The sequence below is a fragment of the Balearica regulorum genome, chromosome 18 (assembly GCF_011004875.1).
Source record: "Balearica regulorum gibbericeps isolate bBalReg1 chromosome 18, bBalReg1.pri, whole genome shotgun sequence".
Lineage (NCBI taxonomy): Eukaryota > Metazoa > Chordata > Aves > Gruiformes > Gruidae > Balearica > Balearica regulorum.
In genome coordinates, this window is record NC_046201.1 from 8,749,615 (window position 1) to 8,763,837 (window position 14,223).

The 14,223-nt window shown below is 61.1% G+C and overlaps 1 protein-coding gene across 1 annotated transcript; it reads right to left on the bottom strand.

Moving 5' to 3' along the window:
* On the bottom strand, positions 1-13,785 carry ST6GALNAC2 (ST6 N-acetylgalactosaminide alpha-2,6-sialyltransferase 2). The gene is made up of 10 exons (XM_075770951.1): positions 11,382-13,785; positions 5,699-5,791; positions 5,542-5,599; positions 5,019-5,193; positions 4,063-4,228; positions 3,840-3,978; positions 3,573-3,676; positions 3,329-3,412; positions 2,611-2,710; positions 1-2,400 (listed from the first exon to the last, which is right to left on the bottom strand). Exons 1-10 carry the CDS (start codon positions 11,504-11,506, stop codon positions 2,233-2,235), a joined length of 1,212 nt encoding a protein of 403 aa, XP_075627066.1. The 5' UTR covers positions 11,507-13,785; the 3' UTR covers positions 1-2,232.
* Positions 13,786-14,223: the final 438 nt, after the last annotated feature.

Genomic DNA, 14,223 nt, shown 5'->3' on the forward strand with positions numbered 1-14,223 from the left:
TTGGGAGTTTAAGTTGGTTTTTGTTTGTTTTTAAAGGTTATCTGCTTGAACAGAAATGGGTTTGAGCAGGTAGGAAGGATTTTGGGTTAAAACGCTTCCTGAAATTCAAGCAGTTGTGAGCTTACCCTTCATAGCAAAACCTGCTCCTCCCTGATACCTGAAGACTTCAGTGTCTGCAGAGGCTGAAAGTTGAAGAAAAGCAATCTGTGGTAACTGTGACAAAACTGCTTACAACTAAGCTAGGCTTGGTGACAGAAATGGTTCTTGTGGTCCGCTTGGAAGCGCAAAGATAAGGGAGATGTGACAGGCAGTGGTACAGCCATGGGTTCTTTGGTAAGCCCTTAGAGTGGAGTGTGTTTAACTCCAGGGCCAGGCTACACCCTTGGCTAGAAATCCTCCCTTTTCGCAATGGGAAAGGAGGGTGTGCGTTGTAGTTCCTGACCTGCACAAACAGCTCTGCCCAGGAGCTGGATGGGATCCCTGGCAGGATGCTGTGCTTGTTTTTAAAACCTGTTCATTTTGCCCTGTGCGTTGAGGTGCTGCTGATCCCCACGTTACCTGTGCAGGCCGTGCTGAGGCTCAGCCAGAGCTGGTTCGAGGAGGTTTTTGGTGCCGTCTTGGTCGGGAGATGGCGAGGATCAGGTTTGTTCTTGTCATGAAAGAGGTTTTGCTGAGTGCTTGGAATAAAAAACAGGCCTAACAGGCTGCCTTGGTACCATTGTAAGGTGGCTCTGATGTGAACAAGCGTTAATTTGAGACCTGGGAACACAAGACAGGCTCCAAGCTAGAGATTACATCAGAAACGGGCTTACAGCCTAATCTTCTGTAATGCTCATTTGAACTGGCTGAAAGCAGCCTGCCCCGAGCTTGAGGGGCTCTGGAGGTTCCCTGGCTCATGGCCAGGCTCTCTCTCACCATCTCTGCAGTAGATCACTCCTCCCCAGCTGACGTACAGGGAGTAGCATCCCAAAGTGGAAACACCGCGCTCAGAGTTGCTCCCGCAGATCCGGGCACCAGGCCTAACCCTGCTCCCCTCCCTGCCTCTGTGGCCATTCTCCGGTTGAAGGTAGGGGGTCTCACCCCCACCCCATTTGCCAAAACAACAGAAAAGGGCCTAAAACCCCCAATCATTCAACATGTCTTTATACAAAGTGGGAAAGTGCCTTGGGTTACACCACTGCCGCTGCTGTGCCATATTGCCCCTCTGGCCACCACCAGCTGGAGTGGCCTCCCCAGCGGGTCTTCCTCAGCAGCGCTGCTTACACGGGATGGCTGAACAGTTCAAGACCTTCACCTCCCTCAGGGGTTTTTAGGAAGAAAAAAAAAATTAAGCTAGCAGGTTCCCTAACCCACCTGGCATGGGGCTTCCCCCTCAAAGCACTTGAGGGCACCACGTGCAAGAAAACCCCACCAAACCCAGTACCACATGCCTGGGCTGTAGGCCAGCTCTCTGAGGCCAGCCACGGTTCTGCTGTCCCAGCCGAGCTACGGTATCCCTACTCTTAGCTGATGGCTTTGAAGACCCTTCCTCGTCTGAAAACACCATGACCTGGAGAAGGGGGAAATGACAGGGCACACTGTGTGTCTGTCACAGGAGAGGGCAGCTGAGCCGCTGGCTTTCCCGCAGATCGTGGAGGCAAACAGATCCTTCTGGAAAGCGGCACACGTTGACCCAGAGCTGTCTTTCTGCAATCTGGGAGGGAGGTGTTCTCCAAACACACCACCTTCCTGTCACCTGGATGATCTAGTCTCCATCCTTCCAGTCCAAGGATTCATCACGCCCGTTATGGTCCCACCACGGTGACGAGCATTGGAGCTGGGGTGCAATGGCAAGGTGAAGGGTGTCTTCCATCCAGAGGCTGCCACACGTACACACCTCCAGCATCCTCTTCCAGTATCACCCTGTCCCTTCTGTGCTTCCCAGCCCTGTTCGCGGGGCTGGGAGCTCACAGCTATGTGCTGTGGAGCTTCTCGGTGCTCCAAAGGCCACGTTCAGTCTTGCTGAACCGTGAAACAAGTTGCCGGAGACTCCCGAGGAAACGCAGCATTTCTCTATACCAGCTTCATCTGGCCCCTTACCACCACCACCACCAGCCGCAGCGTGGAGGGTCTGCTCCTTGGGCTGGCTGGCCAGCTGGGGAGAGCCCTCAGGAGGGAGACGGTGGCCTTGGGGAAAAAGGAGGAGCCACCACAGAAGTCCTTGGACTTGCCCCCGTGGGCCACCGCCCGGCCTCACCGCTGGTAGAGAGTCATGATCCCTGCTCTGTGCAGGCTCCTCCACAGTGCCGCCTCCAGCATCATGTCGTGGTTAGCGTAGAACACCAGCGGTTTCTTCTCCAGCTCGTAGTAGTGGTCTGAGAACTGCTCGTAGTTGGCGGTGATGAACCCATAGGCACTGACCTGCAGGGAGGGAGGTGGGACAGACGGGTGAAGAATGGGGTGAGGGCTCAGCCCAAGATGCTCCATGCACCACCCAACCTCTGGGGACAGGGGGTAGCCACCAGCACACGCTGGTCCCCACCCACACTGGTCCCCACTAGTCACAAGCCCCCAGGAACCAAAGGGGGGGTCCCCTGGTCCCGGGGGGAAGGTGGCCCCATGGCCTCTTACCTGGTCGCAGGTGTGGAGCGCGGTGAGGAGCATGAGGGCGCCGGTGCTGGGCATGTAGAGTGAGCCGTACTGGGTGTTCAGGAGCTCCGACCGCAGGAACCTGCCGGCGGATGTGGTGGGTCAGGGGGGCTCACCGCCGGCACGGCACCGCAGCCCCCAGCACCAGACCCGGCAGCACCCAGCGCCTGTCCAGCCCCCACCGTGCACTTGGTGATGCCGGTGCCCGGTCTGGCAGGAGCACCGAGTGAAACACAGTGCTCGTCTGGATTCTCTGATGGCTACTACCAAGGTTCAGCTCTTTCGCTGCAGGTTGCTGAAAGGCACCTCCCTGCTGTTTGAAATCACCCCAACCCAGGCGCCTGCATTCATGAAAGGTAGGAAAAGACAATCCCTTTGGGCCCTGCCTCTGCTCCTGTTAGACCAGGTCAAAATTTCATCTATTTTGGGAGATGGGAGGCGAGTTGAGCACAGTCAGGCTCCCTGCCAGAAGGGGTCCTGAGCTGTGCTGCAGTGAATGGGAATGGCGGGGAACAAATCTCTCTGCTTTATCTGCAGAGAGCAGGACAGTGGTGGTTCCAGTGCCTGGGGAGGACTGGGACTGTGCTTTGATGCTGGGCAGCCACTGGTCTGTACTGGAGAGAGCAGTGGTGGGAGGCAGGCGGTCTGAGCCCAGCCTGGGGCAGAGCCGGGCAGCAGCCACGGTCCTCATCATCCTCACCTCGTTGTCAGGTACCGCAAGAAATCAGGATGCAGCAGCTTGAACTTCTCTGCAGATGCCTCTGGTCCGAAATACTTCCGTGGCCTGCAGCGGGGCGAGGAGAAGGGCAGAATGCACATCACGGGAGTCTCGGGGTACTTGGGGTCTATCCCCCCCAGGGCCAGATGTGGGGTGAGGGCAGGCAAGTCATGCTCCTTCCAGTGCGTCACCAAAGGTGCTGGGGGGATCTTGGGGGGCTACTCACTCATCCCCCTTGTCCGAGCCCTCGGGGACCGGGCTACCCTGGATGGCCGACTTCAGCATCACGTAGTCGCGGACGTCCGAGGGGATGAAGATGTACCTCAGGTCCTGCAGCAGGGACACAGATGTGGTGCTTGGGGGGTTTTGGGCACTGCCCATGCCAGCAGGGTGAGGGCTGAGGGGTCCTGAGATGGGGAGAAGGTTTGGGGGACAAGCCTGGCCTCAGGGGACAATTTGGGGTCACCTCCCCAACAAACCCTTGGGTTCTCACCTTGGCCTGGGGTATCTGGGTGAAGCCATACTCCTCGTATGCAATGAGGGAGTTCTTCATGGTGTTCACCGTGAAGCCGTAGAAGGAGATCTTGGTCCCAACATCCTCCTCGAAGCCTTTGATCACGGCACCATTGAGCCTGCAGGAAAAGGGCAGGACACATGTCCAGGGCCAGCCACTCCCCAGCACCCATGGTCCCATCCTGCCCGGGACCCATCCCCACCTGAAGACCAGGTCGTGATCATCGATCGCCTTGCCCTGCCGCGAGCCGTTGAGGATGCCGCCGTTGCCCACCACGGCGCAGCGGATGCAGCCCCTGGGGAAGGCGTCCCTGTCGAAGAGGTGCCTGTTGCTGGAGGTGTTGAGGAGCCGGAGGGTGCTGCCCACCACTGGAATGGAGCAGGATGCGGCCGGTCAGTGGGAAAAAGGTGTGCATCCACTCAGGTGAGCGTGTGCACACTTAAGCGTGCAACAGCATGCACAGAGAAGCTTGCACAAAGCACACCCAGGAGCAGCACACAAGAAAGCTCACACCATCCTCATGCGGGAGAGGGGTCTGCAGGCGGGATGGGGGATGCCAGCCAGACCATCCTCTCCCAGGCTTGGTGTCCCCCCCCTCGCAGCCCCCCCCGTACCGCAGCCAGCTCCAAACAGCAGCCACCCGAGGCTGTGCGAGGCACGGGGACGCGTCCCGACATCTCCAGCCCCAGCCCTGAGGATGCTGCTGCCCACACTGGCTGTGTCCCCTCCTGACAATGTCTCCTTGCAACTGCCACCGATTTGCTCCCCTGCACCGTCCCCAGCACTTCCCAGCCCAGGGATCGAAGCCGGCGGCTGCCGGGGAGAGCAGAGAGTGGGTTTGGGGTAGGAAGGGAAACAATCTCCATCCACAACAATGGAGCGGGTTGTCCGAGCTCCTCCGGCCCCAGTTAATAATCATGCACACACTGGAGCTTTTATTCAGGGAAAATGTCACAAGATGCAACAAGTGGCATTTGCAAAGCCGTTCCTTCTGCCCTGCACCCTGGGAGGCAGAGTGGGGAGCGATCAAGGTCCCCGGCTCCTCTGCAGGGTTCCTCTGCCTGCCCCATGCCTTCAGTCCCTTCTGCTGGGCTCGCCCCACACCCTCCCGGCGCCCCCGGCCCATCTGCTGCCATCCCCAGCCAGCGGGTCCCATACCTGCGTGGGACAAGCCTTGCCAGCCGTAGGGGACGTGTCTCGTCTTCAGCCTGTCCCAGGTCTCTGGGGTGAAGTGCTGGTCCCACATCAGCACGGGGGTGTCGAAGCGGAAGATCTCCCCAAACTTGGGGTCTGCCTTTGCTCTGGCCATCACCGAGCGGAGGCAGGTGCTGGGCTGGGGGGGAGGAAGACCTCGGTTCAGTCTCCAGCCTGGGTCCACCTTCCCCCCAACATCACCCCTCTGCAGGCACCGAGGACAGGACAAACCCAGGGACAGACACGCTCCTTGTCCATCACGTGTTCTGCTGGGTCACACGGGCAGGGCACTGCCTCATGCCTCAGTTTCCCCAGCTGCAAAACACCCTTTCGTGCCCAGCTCTTACACACATACACAAAAAAAAACCCCCAACAAACCCTTCCAGATGATGCTTCTCCTCCTCAGATTCCCCACATAGACCTTGAACCGACAAAATCCAGCAAGGAGGGGCACCGGGGGCACTAACCGTACTGTGCTAACGATTACCTGCTTTCTGCTGGGCTCGGGCTCCTCCAGCTCTGCAGAAGGCTTGAAGGACTTCCCGCTGTAAAAGGAACAAACACACAGCAGAGTTCAAGATCCACCCCTTGGGCAGAGGGCTACCAGCTCGTGCCGGGACCACCGCACGCCCCTTCCCCCTTACCTCTCTAAGCTGCCTTCAGGGGTCCATCTGCGGCTGCCGGCTTGGCGCGATGTCCCCGGCAGAGCCAGGACCAGTGGCTCTGGCTGCAGCAGGCTGGGAGAAGAAGCCAGCGGGGAGGGGGTCAGCCAGGGAGGTGACACAGAGTGACTGCACCCTGACACCCCCCCCACCCCTGAGAGCCACAGGGCAGGACCAAGTCACCTCACTCAGCACACCTCGACTGCTGCCTGCGCCCACCCAACTCCATCCGTGTGTTTCTGCAAGCAGAGCGCCGCAGATCTGCAAAACACTGGGTTTATGCAGAAAGCAGCCGCCATCTCCTGGTGGGTTCTACCTCCAGGACCCCCACGTACCAAAACCCGCACCCAGACCAGGCTGCAGCCTTGTGGGGACCCTGCTGAGACCTCCCCAGCTCTTCCCACCACCCCACCCCTCCCAAGCCCAAGCAGGAGGAGGGGGACGGGGCTAGGATGAGCCAGGCAGGACAGCAAGACATGTTTAGTTGCTACACTGGAGAAGCAATCGGGATCTGGAGGCTCTTGGGGTGTACGGGACCCCCTTTTTCCACGGGGCCGGCTGGGGCATGCCTTGATCCCCCACTCGTGCTGGGGATGGGGGCAGAGGGCTCCCTGCCCTCAGCACCTCGGGGTGCCCTGAGCCCCACGGCGGCCAGCCAGAGCAGACCCGGCCTCCGGCGGGGGTGGGGGGGGCACAGGGCTGGGGGCGAGCAGGGTCGCAGCCTGGCGAGCGGGAGGTGGGAGCCCACCGGAGGGGAACAGGCTCCCATTCATCCCCGCACAGAAGGGCCCTTCAGAGCCCCCCGGCGCCGCCTCCAGCCCAGCCGGCAGGTGCTCCGGCCAGAAGGGGGGTATTGTGGAGGAGACAAGGGCCCCCTTGTTACGGGATCTCTGCTTGGGAGCCTGGGGACAGGTAGAGGCAGGTGGGGAGCGGAGCTCTGCCTCCCCCCCGGCCCCCACCGGCGCGATGCCACCCGACGCAGCAGGCATTGGGTTTCCGTCCCCGCCACGGCCCCTGTCGACACCAGCAGCACCGACAGCCCTGCCCGGGAGTGGATCCAGACCCGTTTGCCACCCAAACCCCGCTCGGTGCCACCCCAGGGGTACGGCATGACATGGGGGGCACAGCCCAGCGCCCTGCCTGGGTGCTGGCACCAGGGACTGGAGCATCTCCCCAGGCGTGGACGGGCAGCCAGGGCCAAGCGCGCTTTAGTCCCAGCTCCCTCCTTGCCCATCCCCAGCACGGCCAGCTCTGGGCAGCGGATGGGGAGGGCAAAGGTGTCCCCCCCACGCAGGGGGCTGGGCGCTGCCAGCAGAGCCGGGCCCCTTTTAAGTCGAGCCAGTGCGTCCCATCCCAGGCAAGTCCCTTGCCTTGATGTCCCACAGAACACCAGCTCCCCAGCAAGAGCTGCTGCCCTGCAGAGCCCCTACCATTCACAACACACGCTCTCCAGCCGGAGGACAAGGTCACCCGGCTTCACCCTGCCCTGTGGCCACGTCCTGCCCTCCTAACGCGTGCAAAGAGCCAACCTGTTGCGTACAGGAGGGCTGACACGGGGCTGGCCCCAGAGCAGGGACAGGGCTCGGGCACGGTGGTGTCCTCACCTCCCCTTGAAGCCACCAGCCCATCCCTGAGGCTTGTCCCCGGAGCACCCAAGCTGGTGGAGAAGAGGGAGGGCAAACCCCCAGGAAGGTCCACCAAGGTAGGACTGAACCATCCCAGGGAGATGCCAGAGCTGCAGCTTTCTGCAGGGCCTTTCTGGTGTTATCACTGCAAGCATCTGAATAAACCCAGCCTGACCAAACTCGCCTGTTCCCTCGGCTCGGGGACGGGAGCAGAGCTGCCCTGGCAGGGTCTGTGCCCAGCAAGGCACCGGCTGGGACAGGCCATCCACAGGCTGTACGAGACCTCGCGGTTACGCTGGAGGCTGCTCTTTCAGCCCATCTCTGCCAGGAACAGGCAGCACACCCTGGCCAGAGCAAAGCCCACCCATGCAGGAGTCTTGCAGCAGCTACAAGGAGAGCTCAGCACCCTGGCTCAGCTCAGCTGCAGCGAACGGCCACAGGATCCTGCAGAGCTCACCCTCAGCGAGCTGCCCCAGCCCTGCTCGGTTCCTCCATCTCACAACGTGGGAGATCCACAGCCCACGTGCCTCGCGAGCAGGAGCTTATTGACGTTACCAGCACCCGAAGGACAGACCAGGGACCGAAGAAACCTCCCTGCTCCAGAGCCAGCTCCTGCAAAGCACTGAACCCCCTGCAGCAGCAAACCCCCTGCACGCAAAGCCCCTGGTTTGGTCACTCACCCTTTTTCTTGCCGCAGAGGCGCAGCCCACCACCGAACCCCAAGAGCTGTTCCCCTCACACACCATGTCCAGGCTCGTGCTGCCCCAGAGCTGCACCCAAACAGCCTCCCCAGCCCTTCCCCGTCAGGCTCACGAGCCCCAGCTGCACACCCCTGCCCACCCAGCCCTCCAAGCTCCCCCACTCTTGTTTCTTGGTGCAAATCCTTCCCTTTCCCCTCCCCGGCTCATCCCAGCGCCTGCAGGACAAGGCAAAGACCCGGGCACCGGCAGCGGGAGGGTGCTGTGGTACTTTCTGAAGTGCCGGGGATGCTGCGGGAGCGCCCAGGGCAGCGCCGGGGCTCAGACCCAGCTGAGCTCAGGCTGGCTGGAGGGAGGTGGGCGCCCGCAGCCCGGCAGGTTGCAGGATGGCACTTGCTCATCGCTTCTTCCAGGACTTGCGCTGACCCGATAAATCCAATCCCTGTGTCAGCACCTCCCGGCACTCGCATCCCAGCTGTTGGTGCTGGAGCCATCTCCCCAGCGTCGCGGCAGCTGTCCTGCCTGTGGCTGCGGCCCAAACCCTGCCCCGGCTGGGCCCCCCCACCAGACAGCAGCTCAGCAGCACATCGGGGAGCCAAATGCTTTGACGTCACCCACCAGGATGTGGCGAAGCACCTCGTGATGCTTGGTTGACTCAGAAGATGACAACCCTCCCCTGGACCGGCTGATGCACAATGAGGCTCTGGGGAAGGAGTGGCCCATGGCTGCCTGGGCACCAACTGACACAGCGGAACTAGCCAAGCCTGGGTATGCTCTCTCACCATCGTGGCATTCACAAATATGACGTCTCTGGTCCATGGCCACCCCCCCCTGTTTCCGGAAGATAACACGGCATATGAGTGTTGTGAGCACACAGTCTGGCCTTATCTTCAGCAAACACTCCCAGGGCCCCGCAGAGCCATTTGAGGGAGCCGAAGCAGCAACACGAGCACACTCTCAGAGGGCGTTTGCTCCATCCCACCACGAAGGGCTGAGCTCCAGAAAGCATCTTCCCCCAGTGCCGAGCCAGAGCGGCACGATGAGGCTGGCCAGAACTCCGCGTTCATCCCATCTGCCCTAATAATACAGCCACAAGCGGGCCCGGCAGCTTGCCGGCGGGGTTTCAGAGATGGCTGGGCAGGGAGCGGGACGGGGCTGTGCCCAGCCAAACCTGGGCGCTCCAGAGATTCGGCTCCCTGCAGCCCACTGACCGCAGGGTGTCTGGCTCTCTGCAGGCACGGGGCATTTCACCCATCTCTGCAGGGTCCTCACCGCTGCCACCAGCTTTGCACTGAACGGGAGGGGGGCTCGGCATCGCCGTGGGTATCTGGAGCAGCCAGCATCAGCCGCAGGCGTCAGCTTCGTCCCGACCCCCTCCATCCCTCCATAAACCTGCATGGAGACCCTGCTCACACAAACCTCTCTGCCGAAATGTGGCTGCCCGCACCGACACGTGAGCACCCCTGACCCTCCCTTTCTGCCCCAGCGGCAGGCAGAGCAGGCAGCGTGCGCTCTGCGATGGCACGTTAGCCGTGCGAAACACCGGCTGTCCCGGTTTCACCTCCAGACTCAGCCCCGCATCCGACGGCAGGGCAGCGCCGATTCCTCTGGGTGCACGGCTCAGGCTGGACAAGCAGCGATCATGGGGCGGCACGGTGGTAAACACAGGGAATCGGAGCGAACAGGGCTCGCTCTGGTTTGGCTCTAGCTTTAGCGGTTGGGTTAAAGCCAAGAGGAAAACCCCAGGAGAGGTTTGGAGCTCAGGCCAGCTCCCCGTTACCTCGCCCTGGGCTCCCCTCCTCTCTGGGGCTGGACGAGCTGACCGTCGGTCGTAGGGCAGGAGCCAGGGCTGGCTCTGCGGCAGAGGGAGCCGGTGCGGGGACAAGTCCAGGCAGGGTTAGGCAATGGCTGAGTTACCTGCAGCCTGCCATGTGGCGGGGGGAACCCGCTCCCGGCTCCCATCTCATGGGTCTCCTCCACACCCAGCTCCCAGGATGGACCAGGAGCGCACGGCTGGTTTCCATTCCCAGCACCAGCACAGTCCCTGGACACGTTCTGCTGCCCTTGTGGGCCTCAGTTTCCCCTCTCATGGACATGAAGCTCTTTGCAGGGAGCTGCTCCACACCGCAGCCACAACCTGCCCTGAGCACCGCGGTACGGGCTAACGCTGCTGCCGCCGGCACCACTGCTCACCCGGCACGGCCGAGGGTGGATGGGAACAACCCACCTCTGCCCGGGCTGCTGAGGACACCTCTGCTCCGCCAGCGCGGCAGGAGGGGATGTCCGCTCTGGGCAAGGAAAGCCCCCTGCTCCCAGCTGGGGAAGAGAGAGTGTCTGCACCCCAGGGCAGCCCAGCCAGCTGCACCCCCAGCAACTCCCAGCACAAATCTGCCCGCACCCAGCTCACCCCGTGCAGGACCGGCTCCGGTCCCCACAGCATCCTCCGCTCCCGGGCGGCACTGAGGCAGCTGGGTTCTGTCGCACCGACAGCACCCAAGAGCACCCAGCATGGAGGCGAGGGACACCCGTAGCGCTCTCTTGGCACGTTACCCCGTGCTCGCAGGAGAGGAGGGCGGCTGGTCCTGCAGGCCAAGTGCTGTGCAGGCTCCCTCACACCCTGCCTGCTCCGCTGCGCTCCCCGGGGCTCCCCGGGGGACCCCAGCACCCTCGCCCGTCTGGCACCGGGGAGACTCGGGAAGGGGCCTGGGGGAGGCGGAGGGTGCAGGCATGGCAGACGTGACCGCCAAGGGGGAGATGCAAATTGCTGGATTTGGGGAATGCTGCAGCCCCTGGGAGTTGGGAAGTGGGGGGCGGGCAGTCCCAGGGATCCGAGCAGGCTGCGGCAGCCATGCCCTCCTCTGTAGCTGGGGGGATCAGAGTGGTTCTATAGGGGCCAAACTCCCCCCCGGGGCACTCAGCCAGCTCCAGTCCTGTATCATCCCGGCGGGGACACACCGGGCTCACCGAGTCCAGCCGGCTGCTGAAGGGGGTCTGATCCTGCCGGGGGCTGAGCACCCTCAGCTGTCCCCAGCCCCAGCAATGGTTGATTTGCACGTTGACGGGCTGAACCCATGTGGGGACCCCTGCAACCCCCACGGCTCTGGGCTCCCACTCTGGGCACCCCTGGGCTCTGCTGCAGGCAGGACCCAGCACCCAGCACACCTCGGCGGGGGGGCAGAGCCTGCTGCACGTATGTTTCTCAAACCACCCAACAACCAGGGGCACGGCTGGGACCACGCACACTCAGGGGCCAGCACCAGCACCCCAATTCCCCCTCCCCTTCCCAGACCACCTTGTGCTGGATCTGCACATCCCTGCTCCCCCCCTCCCCAACCCCCTTACCTGGCCATGATCCGCTGGCCGGTGGGCGACTCCACCGTAGCGTAGTAGTGACCGTAGAGGAGCAGGGAGGACGTTAAACCTGCCAGGAGCAAAAGGCAGAGCCGTTTCCAGTGCGGGGACCCCATCCCAGGCACTTCAACCGCTGGAGCGGTGCAGGCAAGCGGGAGCGTGGGAGCCAGCGATGCCTGCACCGGGCACGCCGCCGTCCCGCCGATGCCGGAGAGGGGCCCGGCAAACTTCCCGGTCCCTCTCCCGACCCGGTGGGTATGGACACCGCTCCGGCCTGGCTCCGTCCTGCCCTGGGTGCCCAGCTGCACCTTGGAGCAGGCTGGGATATTCCTCCGGAGCGGAGGGAGGGAGGGTGTGAGCTGGAGGGAGGAGGCACCAGGCTGACTGGTTCAGACTTGCTGAGAAAAAAAGCACTTTTGAGCTGCTTTTTCTTTGAGCTGGGGATTAAACATTTACTCAAACCAGCAGGGAAACGAGCTTTTTTTTTTTGTGCCTTTTTTTTTTTCCTTTTTTTTTTTTTTTTGGCTCCTTTTCATGCCACCCACCTACAGCTCACAAAGCACGGAGGATCCCCTTTTCTGTAACTTTCTTGTTCAGCTAAAACACGCGCTCTCCCCGCCGGCTGTTTTGCCGCCAGCAGCGGGCACAGCCCACGCCAACACCGGTGACCCCGCGGGGTCGGAGCCGGCTGCCGTTTATGACAAATTTATCAGAAAATCCAGGCTCCGAAGTGAAGCCGGGGTCCAGCCCTGGGGTCCCCGACGGCAGCGCCGCGGCACGTACCCGCACCGAGCCGCTCGCAGGCAAACCTGCCGCCACGGGAGCAAATCTGGTGCAAAAGTGGAGAAAGGGGGGGACACACGCTGCCGGGGTGCTGCCCCCGGGTCCCTGCCCGCTTTCTGGCTGAACAGTTCCCCCACAACGTGGTTGTGCAGCAAACAAAACTGTTCAGGGCTTTGTGCTGAGTTCAAGGAATAGTTTGGGCTGGGGGAAAGGAAAAACGGGTTTGGGGGGCTTGGGGGGGGAATCCAAATGAAGCATTTTGATGTTTTCAGAAGGGAAGTGCTTCAGTTTCTTTCTTGAAAGAGTATTTTGACATTACTTTAGTTAAACTCATCTGAACAAAGAAAACAGCCCTGTGAATGAAAGGATATGCATACCAAAATGTTTGTTACAGCAGGGGAAGGGACTCGGTAGGGAAAACAAGCTTTTTCAGCTGATCTGCAGGGATTCGGGGGGGGGGGTGCTGGATTTTTAGGAAGCCACCAGACTCAGGGAGCAGCAGCATGGCGAGCCCTGCTCCACCCAAACCCTCAGCCCTGCGCCCGCGGCTCCCCCAGCACCCACAACTTGTTGCCCCAGGGTGTCACCCACCTCCAGCCCCTCCCCAAACACCGGCTGTTGTTATTCAGACCCAGAAACCCGGGGCCAAGCCCCATCCCTGCTCCCCGGTCGCACCCACGCACCCGCAGGCTGGCGTGTTCCCCGCTGCATTTTCCCCCCCCGCTTCTTACCCCCCAGATCCAACCACCCCCCACTTCCATTCCAGCCGCGTTTCCAATGACGCTGCTCATTCGACAGAATATAAACGCAAAAATAATTTCATATGAGTTTGCTTCAGTCTCCATTTGCTTGCAATTACTCCAAGTCCTCCGGATGCCGGCGTTGGTCCTCTGGGAATTTTGGCTGCGCAGGGATGGCGCCGTGCCGGCATCCACAAAGCGCCCAGGTCCCGTCGGTGGCGATGTCCCGGTGCGAACACGGGAGCAGGTCTGTGACACGGGGCTGGCAGTGGTGGCCTCGTCCTACTGGGAGAGCGGACATTGGACCTGGGTCACTACGAGGGGATGGCGGCCGGGCTGATTTTAAAGAAAATGGACAGGGAACAAGCCCGGCTGTCGCGCAGGGGCTGGGGAGCTGCGGCAGGCAGACTTAGCCGGGCACGGGACGTCTTGGGGAAGGAGAGAGCAGGCGAGAATCAGGAAGGCCAGGACAGACCATCGCTGCTTGGACAATGTCGTGTCTAAAGCCCAGCTGGAGCTAAAACTACAAAAGGCAAGGCAGGGAGTTAAAACTACAAAGGGCGGGCAGGAAGAGGGAGTTAACGCATACCCCAGCAGCAAAGGGCAGCTCAGAGAAACGGGGTGCACTGACGGAAGAATTTGAGGCTGTTCGCCTCTACCAGTAAAGCCTGCTCCCAGCCCCCACGACACTACCGTCGTCTAGAAGACTCAGGGTCAGCAGAGCGGGGACAAGAGTCTGGGGTGCTGCTGAAAGGTCCCCAGCCTGGAGCCTGTCCCCACCCAACGTGACTCGGGGGGATCACCCTTGTTTGCTCTGACGCGATGGATTCGCACCCTGCGACGCGGCGGGCGCCTCAACTCAAGTGCTCTTGACTCTGGCCCTCTGTTAATCACAGCTAATTATTACCAAGTGTTCTAGTAGGGCCCAAGGGACACAGCAGGGCTTGGCCCTGGAGGTGGACGACCGATGGTCCGGAGCGAGTGAGCTGGGCAAAGTCAGGAATTTGCCATCCGGAGACATTTATGGCCCAATTATGCAAACGCTGGTGAGCGGCAGGTTTGGTGCATTTGTCCAGAGGGATGGAGGAGCTGGTTTCTTCACGTCGCTCTCATCCCTCCATATCCTCCGTGACATGTGGTTTTCTACTGTTGGGGTTTTTTTTCAAAGGGTGAAAATGAGATGCGCAGTTCTTCATCTGCTCTACTTGTTTTGTGCTACAATGCATTTTGGCCCTTGCCCCAAAATTATGTGATGCTTAATTTAGAAGTTAAATAAGTGTGAAAACCTTTTAGGATGATAGCTGCCAAAT

Excerpts from the sequence above, each read along its gene's own strand:
- ST6GALNAC2 (XM_075770951.1), bottom strand. The coding sequence starts at position 11,506 with ATGGGGTCCCCGCACTGGAAACGGCTCTGCCTTTTGCTCCTGGCAGGT. Across the intron at positions 5,792-11,381 it reads GGCCAGCGGATCATGGCCAG|CCTGCTGCAGCCAGAGCCAC; the intron begins GTAAGGGGGTTG and ends TTCTTCTCCCAG. Across the intron at positions 3,413-3,572 it reads GGCTCGGACAAGGGGGATGA|GCCACGGAAGTATTTCGGAC; the intron begins GTGAGTAGCCCC and ends GCCCCGCTGCAG.